Here is an 18,059-nt window from a genome sequence, read left to right on the forward strand (position 1 = left end):
TCCCAAAATATTGAGGACAAAATATGTAAACTCAAAATGAAACAGTGCTGTACTTTTTTTAACCCCACTGCATTTTAAGATCTCTTGGTTTTCTTATATATATATATATATATATATATATATATATATATATATATATGTATATATATATATATATATTTCAAGCAACAACGATTATACAAAAGGAAAGAAAAGAACAGCCAAAAAATACACTCGTCAGAACTACCACAAAAAAATCTAAATTACACACAAATTGCAAAAAGCACCAAAGATGCTAAAAATGCCCAAATACTGGAGAACATATGAAAGCAAAGCTCATAATCCAAAAACTCTTTTGGTTTATTTTTTATTCTTTTTAATGGTATTTCAGTTTGCAAGTCTTCTTCTGGGTCATACAAAACAATAACACCAACAGGACAAGCTTGGTGATCACATTTTTACATCATTATCTACCTTTAGAACGTTCCTTTTGTTATGCAATAGAATGCCAAATGTTCATTATAACACACATAGTAAAGTCATAATCAGTTACACCCGAATAGGAAATGGTACCATTAAAGCCAGAAAAGTCCTTGCATCTGCTGAATATATTCTTCAATTCTGGATTTGCCTCTTCCCATTTCAGAGTCCTGTTTTCTGTGCTGCATCTGACGGTGCAGGATGTCCTTAGCGATTCTCAGGCTGGCAGCCTGTCCGCCAGCTAGATTTACAGCATGAGGCCCAACCTGTGTAGGGATATAGGAAGCTGAAGACTTATCTCTGTAGCAAAACTAGAACTTTATTTCTGGAACCACGATTGGCACAGTAAAACAAAAAACAACATGCCTACCTGAAGAGCAGTGTACTGTCCCATCAGATAGAGTGGGCATCCTTCTGTCCACTGTAAGCTTTCCAATATACACGGCCATCCATCAACCACCTTCAAAGTGGACAAGCCAGATGCGTGTCAATAAACTTAAGGATACAGCCAATCGAGGCTAAATCCCAAAATTATGGTGCAGGACTTAGTTTAGAAGTAGATGTAAAAAAACGGATCCCATTGTAGAAAATGTTTCAATTACATTTGTTTTTCAGCTTTTGGTTTATCTAACCCACCTGGATTGGGAAATTCTTCATCACCTCAGAAAGCAACGGGTCCTGTTTGACATCAAGTTTGCAGCCGGTGGCAAGCCAGATCCTGTCTCCCATCCAGCGGTCCCCGTTGCTGAGGGCCAGACCCCAGGTTTGGGACCTGTAGCACCAGCTGGCCTCGTTCACCTGTACAGATGCCCCGTTAAAGTTAACATTTATTCACACACATTTATTCACATAAACACATAAACCATCAGCCCTGACTGGTGGAATCAGCACACTGTCCATCTGGTTATAATGTAGTGTTTTGCAAAACCTGAATTCAGGCGTTGCCAGCCACATGATCATTTCAGAGCCCACCCAACAGAAGTTGTCTCCCACCCCCTGCAGGAAAACAGTGCTTCCTGCAAAGATTGCTTTAGAATGACTTGTGGAGCACAATAAGGAGTCAAGGAGAAATACTGAATGAAAATTATATTAAATAAGCTCTTTGTTATCTAAATGGTAAAAATGAAGGGAATGGTAACCAAATCTCTGCACTGAATATGATCAGGAAAAGCTGCGACAGTATCCCCATGAAGACGCTCTTTTGTACTTCTGAACATCATCTGATTCTCCAGAATCAGATTTAATAAAAGTTTTCACAGTCCCGTGCTTCCAGGCCGCATTACCTGGCAGAATGTCTTCAGCTCCACCCGTCCGCTCAGTATGAAAGGCTGCAGGTGGATGTATGCCTCTGGGGTGATGGCGCCACCTTTCCTCGCCTGCCGAACCATAGCCAGACGTTTGTGGAGGCTGCGTTCGTTGTAGAACTGCCGTAAGTAGGCCTGGCCATCCATCTTGATGCCGTGCTCAACATGGGAGTAACGGCCTACCAGGCTCTCCACGTCTCCAACATCAAACTGTTTCAACTACAGAAGAGAGGTTGGACACAGCTGGGTTTGGGGAACAGATGTGCCGTCACGGTGTTATTGTCATTGGTTGATCCACATGCTGTTTCACACAGTCACTAGACCTGCAGGTGTTTTCTCATGACCCATGTCACATGGCTGGCCCCTTGCTGCAGGGCAATTGAGACGACATGAGCGCTGGCCAGACCTCCACCAACTACCATTACTCTCTGCCCTGCCTCACATACTATGTGATAGACACACATAAGCATACAGTGCTCATGAAGGAGGGCTGGGGTTCTGTGTTAGACTGAGGATAAAATCTGAAGGCTTCTTTTAAAAACCAAGGCAAAATGAATGCCCTGAAACGTTCAGACTTAGAGAGTAAAAAGTTTTCACTTCCCTGAAGTTTGCACAACTCAAAAGTGCAATTTTCCTTACCTTGACCAGAGGAAGTCTCCGTTTGATCTTGACAATCTGCTTCCGGCGCTTTTTGCTCAGAGTCAGGCAGCTTGTGCATGAGGTGAACTGTGTGTTGCAATCTCCCCTCTGGATAACTTTCCCCGATGTCTTTCACCCATTCAGGGATGTTGGACATTTGGGCACGGGTCGGACCTGTGGCCAAAACAACCTGCCGGGCTTTTAAGATGCGGCCGTCTTGAAGTTCAACGTGAAAATATCGGACCTTCTGTCTTCCTCCATCTTCCACCTTCCCTGCCTCTCTAAAGTCCGTACTCTGGGCTTCCTGCTTTTCCATCCCATCCCTGTCTCCAGTCACAGGAATGATGCGTTCGACAGTTCCCTTCACCATTACTTTGTCCAATTTGTATCTCCTCACCTGCATGTTAAGAGAAAAAAAATATTTGTGGATCTTGGGGTCCCTCAATATATGGGACCTTGATTCCTGAGGTTCATGGGATAGGTTGCTTCAGAGAGAGAAGTGAAAATAAAACTCACACTTAGCAAAACAGTAACTTTAGGAGACATCTTTGTTTTGAGAAAATATCTTTCTGACCTGTTCTTTAAAAAAATCGACACTCAGTTTTGTTCCCGGCAGACAGAAGGATAAATTCTTCTTTAGGGTCGAGGTCACGTTCAGACGCCGCCTCTCCTTTTTGCCGAGCCGCATATCATTGAAGAACGCGTTTTCATCCAGAATCTGGACATGGTCTGGAAGGCTGTGAAGCTCTGCTGAACGATTGCACTTGAGAGCAAACTCCTGAAGCGCATTCTGTCCAAAAAAAAAAAAAAGAGCAAAACTCAAAACATAAATGCTGTATTTCTGCATGTAAATCTAATGAAAGCATGTCCCTAATTTCCACTTCAGGAGATGTTATGTTCATACCTTATTAAGAGGGTCTGTGTGCACCAGTGTATGTGAGCGCAGGTGAGGGATGTTGAGAGCTGTGAACTGGCTCTCCCACAGAGCAGCCCACTCTCCGTAGGTATCCACAGCCAGGACACAGAGAGGCCGGCAAACTGCGCTTTCTGATGTTGCAGGCTTTGCTTTTTGCTCCACTGTCATCTCTCCTGCAGACAATGACAATATGCACTTTTGAACCAAAGACCTTTCTTTTTTAATTTTGAGTATTTCCTTCAACTACAATCAAACAATTGCCAGCAACGTTTTCAATAGAGAATTTATTATAAACTGACCTCCAGAGTTTGACCAATTGATCAGATTTTCTTTGGCATATGAGTTTGACTTTGTGCTGAGACAAAGAAGGAAAATTATAATGTGGAGGTAGAATTACTGATGTCTGAGAAATAATCAGTTTTTATTATGAAGAAAAATGCTTTCAATGCAGGGTTTTTGTCCTTGATGCTCATCCAAGCTCCATGCAACTCTACCTTTGTTTTTTCACAAAGCGCTTATTGTTTGGGAGCAAGAGGTCAAATGAAAAATACACAATAGGACAGAAATAATTAGCAAAGAAATGCAACATGCACAATATGACACCAACAGGTATTCATGCATGGCACTGTCCGTGTACTTGTCATGTTTCATGAGGCTTGAGCGGCACCAAATCGCAAACAGGAATTCAGAACCCCCAGGAACAAAAAATATAAAAATACAAATAACCCTAGAATAACACAGAGATAACTCATCAAGTTTCAGTTTGGTTTCTGTCACAGTTCTTGTACGGACCAAAGCAACATGACATTGTCAAACACAGCAGTGTCATTAATGCTTTGGGCTGTTTACAGAACCTTATGTTATATGATATAGAGAAATTGCACTAGGAACAACGTATTGTCTAAATCTGTTAATTTGTACAGAAGGGAAGCTAAAGAGTGAACCATATGGTACTTTCTGGAACTCAGGGTTTGTTTGTTTTCATTTTTATAAGTCTATTATATAGGTCTGAGAGGTAGCGTTGCAGAGACACTGATTTTTACACTGGCCTTCTTCATTTTGGAAATTATAACTTTGGCCCTGACACTCAGGGTTTAAATAACATAAGATTGTAGAAAATGTTTATGTCATATTGTAAAGGCATTTGTGTTGTTTAATGTTTTGTATTGTAAGTATCTTGGTTAAGGAGCTTTTAGGTCTAGTCTTCCATTACTTCTTATCTTTGTAGACCTTTTTTTCTGTTTTGATTCAGTAATTTGGTATGTTTGTACATCCTCTGTGTCTGGTTTACTTCCTGATTTGTTGTTCATTCTTCTTCCTGAATTTAAATTTTTCTCTTTCTTTTGTAGTTTCAGTTATTACTATGCTGGATTATGTTCATCTGAGGGATTTAGAATGTTTCTGGTTTTTGTTTCCTGTTTAGCCACTCCTTCCATTTGTTTCTCTCAGTTGGCTTAGTCTTCTGGTTTTACTCTGCTGCTTGCACTGAGTTAATTGGTCTCTTCATGGTAATGAATCGGCCTGGTATATATTCTGCTGCTGTGGTAGAAAGATGAGCATTGCCAAATAAGGAGCAGTTCCGCCGACCCTACTCAGTTTAACTCGCCCAGCTCAGCTCTTCTCTACTGAGTTTAACTTTGCACAGTGTTGGATTCAACCAGCCAAGAAATGCCTGGAAGATGGAAACGCATCCTGGGTGTGGCTTTAACCCCCGTGCAACACGGGGCACTTACAGTAATCGGTGAGAAATGGTAAACGCTAAAAAAAATACATTATAGATTAAAAATAAAACATACATTTTAAAAAAATCTAAATAAAATGAGTATAATTGTTTACACAAGATTGTCTTGGATATGTTTAACAGTAATCCACCATGATAAATATATCTAGATCACACATATAATAATAAAATAAGGCGTAGCCTCTGTGCTGCTAGCCCTGAAAGCCCCGAAAGGCAAGTGACAAAATAATCTATGTTAAAACATTTCTACGTTTTTTATACACACTGCCCTGAAAGGCAAGTGAATTTTTGAAAGGCAAATTTTTCTGTTTCTTCTTGTAATACTTTGTGTTTTGCCACTAGAGGCACTAAAGTAAAACCACAGACCTTCATTGACTACTGTATTCTTCAAGTGGATAGTCAGAGGCCTGGTTTCCAAGAATCAATATCCCATTTTCTAAATTAGATTTTTGCAAACTAAAATAAGATACATTGAAGACACAAAAAGGGTGTGTTTGCTGGACATGGTATGTTATCATATCAAGCTTGTAGATTTATGAGCAATACAGAATTAACAACAGTGGTGATCAAAGCACTGCCAGCTGCTCTCCTGAAAGGAGGTGATGGCCACTGCTCCAGAATACAGCTATCTGAGGTCCATCTCTAATTGCTAATTCCTGCTGTTGCTTAACCTGACTGCTTGTCTCAGCATTTGTTTTAACATTTGGGGTTTGCCTCACTTCTGGACTTTAATTAAGTTTTAATGGATGGAGGACTAGTTTATTTTTCCAGCCTGCCTGTTTTTCTGTAATTTTTGTAAAACCTAACTGGTAAAAATTGTCAATAAAGACCATTCAAATAAAAGTGTGCTACACAAAAATAGCAAGGCTCAAAAAGCATAAATTAATTAAAGGATCTGTTCTGCCTGAAGGCTGAAGATTTTACAGCCAAGTTACGGGTTTTTGTGCAGAAACAATTGAGTGGAAAAATACTTAGAGTTGCCTCAAGGTGACAAAGAATGCAGAAACAAGTTGTTTTGTGCTGCTATTATAAAAATGGTTTTACTTTCTACTTGAATTATGAATTATCTTGTAGTTTAAAATTAAAATGTGTGGTTTGTGATTTCTATATTAAAAAAAATCAAAAATTCTAAAGTCTGGCTGCTTTGTATTTATGAAAGTCACTGAAATGGAGATCATTTGTAATATTGTGTAAATAGGATCGCATCACAGGACTAGTTCCAAAGAACACTTATTACAGGTGCTATGACACATTTAAGAAAAAAATTTGATGTTATGCAAAGGGCATTTCATCATGGCCCTTTGCAACAAAGGAAAACAAAGAAGTGAATGGCTTTTTTGTAAGATTATTTCTGGTATTAATCAATTTCCGTGTTGGACACAATAAGCTACAGAAAGTAGTAACTGTGAGCATTTATGGGTTAATTTAATATTTCTGTTTAACCAAATGTATTTTTGGCCCACTGCCTAGTCTAAACAATCTTAGATATAGTAGATAAAAATTAATTATGGCTAATTAATGATTCCTGCAATATTTTCACCAAATGAAGCCACTCAAACTTTTCAAAGAGCAAGTGATAATTTATTTATTAACTCTTTTTTAGCCATTTAAAACCAATAGCAAAATAAAAACCTGTAATAATCAGCAGTTCTGTGGGGGTGTTTGGCATCACTGCTTTAAAAATTAGTTAATTATTGTGACTGGTGTCTTTGTGGCTGCTGTCTTTTACCTTTCATGTTATTTGCTGGAGAATTAATGTTGGTTTTCATTTAACTCTTCCTGTACTTTAATTATCAATATGCAACAATGTTTTTACGGTAACTTTGTTTTCTTATTAAATGTCTTTGGAGCTTGGAGACGTCGGTTTCAAATTCTAAAAATGATCTTTCTGATGATGTATTATTTATTAAATTAAAAACAAACATGTTGTACCTGCTGTTGTCCTCCTCTTTCTTCTTTCGTCACAGGGTGTGCGTTTGAATGTCTCAACGTTAAAGAGAGTGGGGGTGGAGATAAGAGAGTCATCTCCGCGGTCAGAGTCTTGATCAGGGTTAAGGCTGGCGAGCAAGCTTGCCAAAGTCAAGGCATGAGGGCCACCTCCTATTATTAACACATCGAGCATAACTGTCTGAAACCAAGACAGGAACAGACAACAGGACATAGTGACACATCTCCTTATAGTGCTGCAAACCAGTGAAGGAAACAAAAAAGCTTGTTCATGAACCGAGTCACATAAAATCCTTAAGATAAAGCCCACACAGTTTTTTCCTATTATAATCTCCAATGTGTACATTTCATCACACTGGTCATAATTTCAGGAAAAGACAGAATAAAATCCATTATGCAATAAAATAACATCACCATGCAGCATCTCTCCATGTTCAGTGCATTCCAGTACCTGATAAACATCTCACTTTTCACCTGCTTGGAGGAAAACAGAATGCCAAATGGAGCTTCTTCAAGACAAGCATTAGGCAGCGGACGGTGGTAGACTTGAGGTTATGCAGCATGTGTCCCTCATGTAACTCAATCCTGTCCCATTTGGACTTCCCTGGCTCGGCGGGGGAAATCCCAAATTAACTTCTGTGTATGTGCGCTTGTATAAATTTAGCAACACATGCAACCTCTCCAGTATCAACGCATCAAAACCTTTTAGAGACATTTGCAGACTAATTCATCACATTGACATATAAACATAACCAATTTCATATTCAATCAAATTGATGACATGTTTTACTGACAAGATTTGAATCAATATTTGGCAAGAAAGAAACAACTCCCATCAAAGATGCCTCTTGCATCCAAGGCCTTGATGTTTTCCGTGACGCAAATTTTCTGAACTGCGAAGCTGTAGGGTTCTTTTGCTCCTTGGTTGAAAGTGTAAAACCCTCAATAAATTCATGTCTGCACTGGTGGAGTGCTCCAACAAAGCATGTGTGATGACTAAGATCCCAATAACGAGGATGTACAATAACAAAATAGACAAGTAAGCCCAATGTAAAATATAAATAGAACAAATATGATTATCTTAATTTAGGAAAATATTTTTTTTGAGAAGATGAATGTTGTGCAAAAAACAGGCAAAATATGAATACATGTGGATAAGTGTGACCCAAGTGGTCACAAAGAAACAAAACCACGTCAAAGTCTCACTGTGTTCTGTGAAAACTTCAATGATTCTTGGTAAAAAAATAATAATTTTATAACAGGCCCAGAAATATTACTTTAAGGTTAGGTTCTGCCATTGATTAACATTTTTATAGACTTATAAATCTGTTTCCTGAAACATAGCACTATTACAAGAAGTACAGGTTTGTATTTTTGAATAAGTGAAATCACTGGAATTCCTACATGACTCCTAAACTATTTTATCTATGAGATGTATATATACATCTCACCTACACTGTCATAAAGAAAGAAAAAAAAGCCGATGAAGCAATATAATTTGTAAAAACTTATTTTTATGCTGTCTTATTTGTCTGTTCCTAAACAGTCTGGTTGCATGACTTACACACAACCAGAGGCAATTACATTCTGGGTTTCTGTTCCATAATTAAGGAATTCTTTCATTGTAAAAAGTGGAAAAGGTGGTTACCATCCTGAATGCAAATGGACATCAGGATATCTTAGTTGCAAACTATATATTCTTAATACAAACAAATTATTTCAACCATAAACATGGTAAAATGTGCTATTATGATATACTCTGTTGTTATGAGCCACCGCACCCTACCGGCGGTGAAACACCCTCGGTGGACCCAGCCCGTTTTACCCTTCAGGCAACCCCCACTTACATATTACTTTGGATGCAAGACGCATGAAACAGAAAAGTATACTTCAAGTTATTTTATTTACTAAAGAGAGAGAAATGCTTTACAGATATATCAGCGTTGACGGGCCCTCGTCAAACTAAGAATTTATGACTTATCTTTATTGCTCATACAGTATGTGCTTCCGAAAGGCCAAAAGATTGACCCTAAACTACACGTATACATTTTTTATTTCCTTCCTGTCTATGACAAATTGGACGTTATTTATGTGTGTTCTGTTTTTTTCCTTTATGCAACTAGAATTCTGCTTTTTCACACAGTTCAAATTTGACTGTGCGAGGAACCTCCGGCAACTCTGAGGGTGATATTCTCCGTTGGTAGCATCTGACAGACCGGATTGTGGGAACTGCGGCTGAGGTTCAGACCCTCTTCCCATGGAGAGGTGACACCACAAATATAAGATCACAAAAGGCCCTTCTCAGTGGTGATTCACTTCGTTTATGGACAAAATGTGACTGACTTTTGGTTATTTCCATTAGTTTTCTTCTCCACACTTTCCCTCTACATAAGTTAAGACATATGTAGAGAATCAAAATTATGCTCAAGAACGTTGATACCTTGTGTTTAAAGAGACATAAATAGGGTTTATTCTCCATTCCCACTAAATTTTACCTTTCATTAGTTAGATTTTGTGATATTCATTTAATTAATAATTCCTGTAGTAGCTCAATACCATAAAACTATTCAGTTTACTTGAAGTGAGAATATTGTAATTCAGATAATAAATGCATTTTCATATAATATGGTCATAAGTCTCATTTCAATTTATAATCTGTGACCGTACCATTCTGACAGACAAAACTGAGACTGATGAATAACAATATGATCTATTTAACGAGGCCAATAGGATTTTTGGTATTAGACTATAATGACATTATCATTTAAATTGAGTTTAAGTGAAAATTCAAACTGAAGAAACTCTATTGCCTACCTCCATCAATCAGAGACTCATCCGCCTTCGACGCATGCCAATCAGCTTTGAACTGCTCCTCCTCGAAGCCAATCAGCATCCTGGTTTCATCTTAAAAGTACTCCACATTCTTGTCTCGGCCTTCTCCTCAGCGAGCAAGCGGTGGCTGCGCCATGTCTGGTTTGGACTCTGATGACTGGATTCAACCCACCTCCATCCCCTTCTCCACCATCGTAGAAAGCTCCGCCTGGCTTTCCTATGGTGCTGCTTCAACCTCGTCCCTATCAGAGAGTAATTCCTCCTGGACTCTTACGGATTTCCCAGTCACTCCTTAAAACGGTCCGGCAGAAGACCGCCATGTTGAGCCTGGTTCTGCCAGAGGTTTCTTCCCAAAGGAGAGTTTTTCCTCTCCACAGTCGCTTCATGCTTGCTCATCATGGACATTTCATGCAAACCTGTGTTTATCAAGTTGGACATCTAGCTCAAACAGATCATCATATGGACTGAACAAACTTTGTTTATCTCCACTCCACCACCAGTTTCAGGCCTGGGGGGAAATATCCCTATTCTCATACACCTGCTTATGCATATTGAAGTATAATTCAGCAGAATTTTTCCTGCCGAGGTCTGAGCGCCAAACTCTTAAAATATTGTATCAATAAAATTCTTCTAATTGCCTTTTCTTTCCCTGTGAGTTTTTCAGATTGAATTGCTCTAGGCACAAAGCTTCTCTGATACTGATGCATCTTCTAACCTTTAGTGAGACTTTATCAATATCCTTTCACCAAAGTATTAAATAGTGACAGATGGTTTGAAAATAATGAAACTTTTGTTGCACTGATTTGGAAAGTTGTTCCTTGGTCACCACTGCCTGCCCCTTCTGTTTGGCTTGACCAATAATCATAGAACAGAACAGAGCACTAGTTTTGTTTACCCTCAGTGACTAGGGTGCCGCCGCATTAAAGAGGAAGTACAGCAACACTCGTTCAGCAGTTCCCTTGCAATCCGGGTCATTTATAAAAAAACATTTTCATTTCTTCTTTTCTGTTTAGGTTTCTCTAAAATTGTCTCAGTGCTGTGTTATCTTGAGTGCCTGTAATAAAACATCACAGAAATAGACTAAATGTTGGTTTCATATGAGATGTTCGCTGCTCCGTTCGCTATGAGAAACGTCCAGGACGGCGTTGTGGAGTACGATAGGATCACTTCTTTAGGAACTTTTCATGCTGTTGACAGCTGATAAAATGGTCTGTTATTGCTTTCAACGCCTGTGCTTCTATGGGTTGAATGAGTTCTGTTTTTTAAGTAATCACAGGTTGTGCCTCCTCTTCAGTGAATGATTATTGGACTTGCTTCCCCTTTAGATATCAGTTCCTCATCTCTAACTGTGCTGGCGGCTCCCCGTTCCTGCTTCCCATTGTTTTCAGCAAACATATAAACGCCAAAGCTTTGACAGACGGCTGCCTTACATTATCAGCCACAGACACAACCTGCAACATGGACATGAAGGTGGGTTGGATTGGTACAAAATACCGCTGTTTGTGTCAGATTATGCTCTATTTGTTCTTATTGGTGATCCAACGGAGAGAAGTTCAAATTACCATTTGTTTTGATCGTGTATTTCAGGGTTCCCTTGTTAACGGAGGTGTGCTGATTATACACCAAATACACGAGGGGAAGCACCACTATGAAGTGGGAAATGTGGTGAAGTACAAGAAAGAGACTGGAAAGAAAATGTTTGTGAGGTATTGTACAACTGAAAGTCTTGTTTCATCTAAAAAATTCCAAACCATTGTTAATTTAAAACAATGACTCATCAATGACTTAATCAGAAAACTCTCAGTCTACAACGGGGGGCTCTTCTGATTGTTGTTTAATTTACTGCTGCATATTATATTTATCAAAGCACGAGGCTTAATGTCACGAGATCAGCCAAGGAGCTAAAATGAGGCTTCAGTTGTGGCATCGGTTTGTTGAAATACATTGTTTTTCACTTTTATAATGAATGAAAAGTAAAATCAAACATATATTTTTAGAAAATTCAAATGTTTTCAGGGTATTTTTAATAAAACTACATTCATATATTTAACACATTGACGGCACCCACTTATTTCAAGTCACCTTAGAATTATGATTTCTGGTTTAATTGAGGCCATTTAAAATAAACGTGAGAATTTTTGATAATTTTAAACCATGCTAGTGTGCTTGAAGGCTTGCCATTTGATCAATGAATATTCCTCATTCACTTTATTGGTTACTCGTGCTTATCTACAACTCTCTTTCCTCTTCTATATAAGTATGATATGGATTAACTGAATCTGTTTAGGAGGTCATCAAAGGTTTTTCATTACACTTTCCCAAATATTTTGGTTACAATAATCTAATTTCTTACACTTTTAATTTTAATATCCTACTTTCTTCAGAAAAGGAGACAAGCTGATGGAGATAAATGGGGTGGACCTGCAGGATGTAGAACCTGACGATCTGGCCCAAATAATCTCGGAAGGGAGTCCAATGCTGGTAGGTTCATTGACTCCCACCTAGAGCTTTCCAAAAGTGCTCATTCAACTTAAACCTTTTAGCATTTTTCACCTTCAAACCACAAGATTGAAGGTGATAAAATGTGCATTGTATTTTGTTTGTTTTAATTTGATAAGCCAATAGACAGTAGCCATCAATGTGAGGGGGAAGGAAATGGCCCATGGTTCTCAGATTGTTGTTTTTACTGTTAAAAGTCTAAAAAGTGTCATGTGCATAAGTGCATTTGAAGTGCAACCCCTCCCCACTGTGTGAAATCTATATTTCAGGAAGGAAGTGGAAGCTATTAGTATTACGATGAAAGCACGTATGGAGCCAAATACAGGGCTGTCCTGGACGAAAACCTGATAGAACTAAAATACTGGAGACTATGGAAGAGGTTCACCCTCTAGCTAGCCAAAAGTTGTAGCTGTATAGATCAAAGGATATTACGGTCCAGTCAAAGTCTAGACTACCTGAGTCCATTTGTGGCAGGACTTAATACAGCTTGTCACATGTTGGCATCACTTTTATTTGTCAAAACATTTGCAAACTATGTCTCATTTCCTTCCATTTCATTGTTTTACACTACTTTGCATTGTTCTGTAAACAAAAAATGGAAAAAAAAAAGTCCACAATTTTGGCGGTAGGGGATGGGTCGACAAATAGTACAGCAAATAAAAAAATTTCTCCTAATAACCACACAATGTCACAGAAACCTGTGATGGACTGGCGACATGTCCATGGTGTACTCTGCCTCTCGCCCATTGACAGCTGGAGATAGACACCAGCACCCCTCCCGAACCCAGCGGGGATAAGCGTGTTAGAAAATGAATGGATGGATGGATGTCACAGAAACATGCAGAGTAATCTTTAGTGTTTATTGATGGCAGCTGTGGTGAAGAGAAAAGCTCATGTCTGTTTTTCAGACTCTGCACAAGCCAGCAAAAATATATCAAGACAAGGAGCCGCTGCCCCTTGATGAGGACACCTTGCAACCCTACGACAAGGAGGCCACTGTTCTGAATTTCACCTGGGAGATGACGAAGGAAGAAGACAACGAAGGAGAGGAAAATGATACAACAGATTCAGAGGGAGTTGCATGCCAAGATATCAACAAGGAGAATGGAGAGAGGGACCTCCTTGTGATACAGATGACAAAAACCAGCATCTCTGTGGTTAGAGGCAGGGGCTGCGATCCCGGGAGCCCCTGTGAGGGATGTGACGGGACAGGATGCACCTTCAATGACATCGTGGTGGTGGCAGAATCCAGCACAGTGACGCTTGGTGAGTTAAGAGGTTTCAATTATAGCTTTATCTTTTTGTCTGATTTCAATATATTCCTTCCTTCTTGTTGTAACCCAGGTTTATTTTAAAAGAAAAGTTCTGAAATACTAGAGCAATGTTTTTGACGTGTATTGTGGCTCGACCAGAGTTACAGGTTCTGTCAACAGACAGATTTAGTCCATTATGGGCTCCTGAAGCCATGTTTGCTATTATTTACCAAAATGAATTTACATTCACATTGGCTGTGGTCATTTTTGTACTTTCCAAGAGACCAAAAAAAAAAAAAAAAACACTTCAAATGAAGCAATCATAGGTCAATGCTCTCTGTTTGGTGCCTCGGTCACTTTCAGTTCCCAGAGGAGATGTCAGTTTCAGACAGGAAAAGCTGTCAGATGTCTTGATAAAACATGTGCCTACTCATCGCTACCTCAGATGTATCTGCTCAGAGAAGACTGTCTACTCTTCACCAAATCCAGGTTAGTTATTCAGAGCAACACATGTTTCCAGAAGCCTGCCTACTTTGCGAGAATACTTGTTGCAGCGCTTGATATTGGTCACGGTGTCAGCGACGTATCTTTGTTCTTCTTCAGAGAAGATCACCATCTACTACTACAAGTCAAATGCCATGGATAGGTTGTTCAGAGGAATCGCGGTGGTCCTAAACCTCACGGGTTCCAACTGCTTTCTCAAGTGCTCCAAGGACGGGGACAGAGTCCTCTTAGAAACAGAGGTAAACTATGGAATGATGCATTGCTTGGTTCCAAGCTGTTGTTTCCACTGGGATTTGACAAGCTGGGTGCACTACTACAGCTTTAAATCTTGCAACTTCAAATTGTAAGACTCAGGCCCCGCCCACACAAACACAAAGAAGTCAAATTTTCATAAACAATTTTAGAAAGAAATCTGCATTCACGACAGGACAAAGCACCATGGCAAAGCTGTAGTAAGTATGCCAGGCCCATTGGTGGCGCTGTGACGCTGCTACAGAAACACACACAAAAACCATGGGGCATGAGGGGGTCAGAGACAAACACGCCATGTAGTACGGGCTCATTGGAAAGGAAGAGCCTAAGGATGCTACTAACAGCCATAACAGCCAATATTTGCCTTAGCATTAATGCAACACAGGACGGTGCCATCTATATTTGTGAGAGTGAGGTCCAGAGAGACATGGAGAGAGGCAAAGCTACAACATCATCGTTTAAGAAAAGACACGGTTTGGACATAGAAACACAAAACCCCCTATTTGAAATTTTTCCACTCTGGGATCTAATTTAAAAATGTATCGTTTATGGTCACCCAAAATGTCAGATCCATGTGGACGCACAGCGTAAAAGGCAAAATACCTTTGCGGCTACACCTAATTTTGTCTCTGTGTGGACGGGGCCTTTGAAAAAGAATCATTTCTCAACCTTTTAACCCTGGACTAAACTGGGGTAAGAAAGCACCGAATATGTGTGCAAACACCTGGGCACATCTTTGAAATGAAGTTTTATTAAAACTGAACATACCCAATGTCAGCTGTGTTTTGGGCTAAACCATTGCAGTACATCTAACAAATAAGCAAATATGATGTGCACAAGGATATACTTAGTTACAGTCTGACTAATTTATTAGTCTTTGAGAACTAGAAAAAACCTTCAAAGTCTGTATTGTGTCACATTACTGAACAATGTCTACAGGACACGCTTCTACTTTGCAAATGGAGCAATCTGCTGGAGAGGAGTGGTGCTGCCGTATAAATGGATGAGTGAAATAATTGTTTTACTGGGTGTTAAAAGAAGCGTCTTTGTATAAAAGTCCAAATCCCTGAGGTGAAACTCAGCATCTGATTTATTAATTTTTTCAACATATTGTGCATTTTTTGCCATAAGATTTTGTCTCCTCTTTACAGTGTTGTGGAAGGTGGATGGCGTAGCACGGGCAACACGAGCGAGTTAAACACAACAGCATAATGGATGCTAGCAATGAGGATAGTGAGAAGTACAGGAGTAGATGTAATTCAGAAAATCACGAGGATCTACTGTATAAGCTAAAACAGGAGGATGATCCTCCAGCTGAGGAGGGATGAAGGCAGGGCAACTAAAATTGATATGTTGTGTCACTTGCTGTAATTCTGGTTATTGTGCGACGGGGAATTAGCTTTTGGTGGTGTTGAGGGATGAACTTGACATTTTGTGAAGGCTTTCTGTTTTGAGGGATTTTGTTATAATTTTGATTTGATCATTTACATTTACCGATGCAAGTTCATGTAAACAAACTGCATGGGATAGCGTGCAGGATTGAACATCACAGAGGCATACACCTATCATTGCCCGTTATGACTGCAAATTTAATTGGACTGGGCTGGCAAAGATTATTGTCCTTAGGAGTTTAATAGCTGTAGAATAAAACTGACAGTGGTCTTGAACTAATTAAGTGGATAACATAGTTGGCACAGCACAGAACAGCCCCAACACTGCTTTTTCTTTCTGATGTTGCTACAGGTCAGTTTGCCCCTTCCTTGTGTTAATAAATTACACGTTACCTTGTGTAGGCAAAGTAGGGTTTTTTTCCCCCTTGTAACATCATTTTCCAAATATCTTACGGCTGAGCATTTTTACCTACGCCTCAAAATGCGACGAACCTCTTCTTGCATATCTTCGTTGAAAAGGTCGATAAATCTTCCATGTAAATAAATGTTATTTCTTCTTGCTAGATTATGCTGATCTGGATACATTGATTACCAACCCCTGAGCACTTTTAATGCACCTGTATATGCCAAATATTATGAAAAGGAAGGAATCTCATCCCATAAACGGATTTCTGAGACTTTTTCCTCCATTTTTGACTGTATAACCCAGCTCAATATGTTCCTTTGCAGTTGCTTGAATGCTTTGAGCCTATCACCACTTTTTTTGTCCTTTTTTAATGGTCCTTGTGTGACCTGTAGGCTTTCAGCATTGGACAGATAATTTTGAAACGGGTTTGAGCGTTTGCCGTGACATTTCTGTGTTTGTACGCATGCATCCGTATGCTGCAGGTAAGTTGTTAGAGTTTACACAGACTCCCTCATGAGGCCAGCTTTGGAATAACCACAACCTATCATGCATGGTTTTGAACTATTTGAGGAAACTGGAGAAAATCTTACATGAGAACCAGACTATAGACCTTCTGGCTGTGATGCAACTGAGTAGATTTACTGACAGTCCAAAATGTGGCAGCGATGTGCTGGTTTTTCCATTGCATATCAAAAAAGTTTGAAATTTCTCAACTGAGTTTGTTGTAATTTTGAAATGCTCGACCAATGACCCTTTCAAGTGCTAATAGAAAAAAAAAATCTAACTTCCTAGTAAAAGCTGGTATCTGGTTGAAGGAGACTTTTTTTATGAGTTTTTTAAGCTTTTTTGTATATTGTGATTTTGTATTCTAAACAGTGGTATATTTGGTGGTTTATATAATTTCTACAGTTTTATATTATATCACATACAGCAGCTGTGTTTGCTGCTAGAACTATTACTGCAATGCTAATGCAAATAGGAATTCAGTTAATTGATTATAGTGTTTTTTTTGTACTTATAGACATGTGAAAAGGAGAAACTGATGCAGATCTCCAAGAAGGATGAGTGCACCTTCTCCTTTGTCTTCTACATGAAAGCTGACCGCACAAAACAGCGAAAATTTGAATCTGCGCTCTACAAAGGCTGGTTCATCCATTTAGCCAGCACAGACTTGGTGGAAATGGCTGAGACGGACGGAGAAAGGGGAGATTCATCATTTCTTTTTGTCATTCAGAAGTGAGCCGGGGTTTTACTTTTCTACAGGCCTATACTCGCTTCTTTGTTATCACATGACTTGTGAGTTAGAGAAAGCTCAGTCATGAGAGAAGCTCTTTTGTTCAGCCCTTCTGGTTTTGTGACAAATGGTAAAGTCAGTGTTTGAAGCTTTGGTTTGGAGGACGTGTGCAGATGTGTCATACAGTTGTTTTAAAAATGTTACACTTCTGTTTTTGAAATAGTTTTTGCTGTATCATTATCTTTTCAAATTATTTGGAAAAAAATGTTTTTGTTCAAACAAATTCAATTTATAATTTAGTTCATTTAACTTTCCAAATATATGTTATGAAGTTTGTTAAACAGCAACAAATGCTTTTAGATCATAAATTCAGTTCTAACTGTAAATCATGTATTTACCATTTGATCATAAGTCAGTACATCCGTTTATATAAATCTATTTTATATGAAAAAAGTTAATGTGATCTTAAAGTCCTTATGAAATCCAGTGTAATGTTTGTTTCTCTTTCATATATCTTTCCCAGCAGAGGCACAAAACCCCAGCTTATGAATATTCATATTTATCAGTATGGCCTTTGTTTATAACAGTATTAATTTACAAAACCCTTGTCTTCAAATTACTTTTTAACGCACACATGTCAATTGATTGTCTGACCAATCAGAGCAGTTGTTGCATTGACAAA

The 18,059-nt window shown here is 39.0% G+C and overlaps 2 protein-coding genes across 3 annotated transcripts; one reads left to right on the forward strand and one right to left on the reverse strand.

The window, feature by feature from the left end:
- Positions 1–323: 323 nt before the first annotated feature.
- On the reverse strand, positions 324–7,587 carry zgc:113276 (uncharacterized protein LOC553748 homolog). 2 transcript variants are annotated; one of them, XM_012874385.3, is made up of 10 exons: positions 7,458–7,587; positions 6,992–7,187; positions 3,307–3,491; positions 2,977–3,192; positions 2,403–2,799; positions 2,087–2,208; positions 1,743–1,982; positions 1,096–1,257; positions 830–919; positions 324–725 (listed from the first exon to the last, which is right to left on the reverse strand). In XM_012874385.3, exons 2-10 carry the CDS (start codon positions 7,179–7,181, stop codon positions 555–557), a joined length of 1,773 nt encoding a protein of 590 aa, XP_012729839.2. In that variant the 5' UTR covers positions 7,182–7,187; positions 7,458–7,587; the 3' UTR covers positions 324–554. The 2 variants fall into 2 exon arrangements, with proteins under 2 accessions (XP_012729839.2, XP_035992003.1); XM_036136110.1 differs by lacking the exon at positions 6,992–7,187.
- Positions 7,588–9,184: 1,597 nt separating this feature from the next.
- il1fma (interleukin-1 family member A) lies at positions 9,185–18,012 on the forward strand. Its single transcript, XM_012874377.3, has 8 exons — positions 9,185–9,271; positions 11,164–11,308; positions 11,426–11,544; positions 12,223–12,319; positions 13,246–13,603; positions 13,954–14,079; positions 14,194–14,333; positions 17,165–18,012. Exons 1-8 carry the CDS (start codon positions 9,264–9,266, stop codon positions 17,381–17,383), a joined length of 1,212 nt encoding a protein of 403 aa, XP_012729831.2. The 5' UTR covers positions 9,185–9,263; the 3' UTR covers positions 17,384–18,012.
- The last annotated feature ends 47 nt before the right edge of the window (positions 18,013–18,059 follow it).

The sequence above is a fragment of the Fundulus heteroclitus genome, chromosome 4 (assembly GCF_011125445.2).
Source record: "Fundulus heteroclitus isolate FHET01 chromosome 4, MU-UCD_Fhet_4.1, whole genome shotgun sequence".
NCBI lineage: Eukaryota > Metazoa > Chordata > Actinopteri > Cyprinodontiformes > Fundulidae > Fundulus > Fundulus heteroclitus.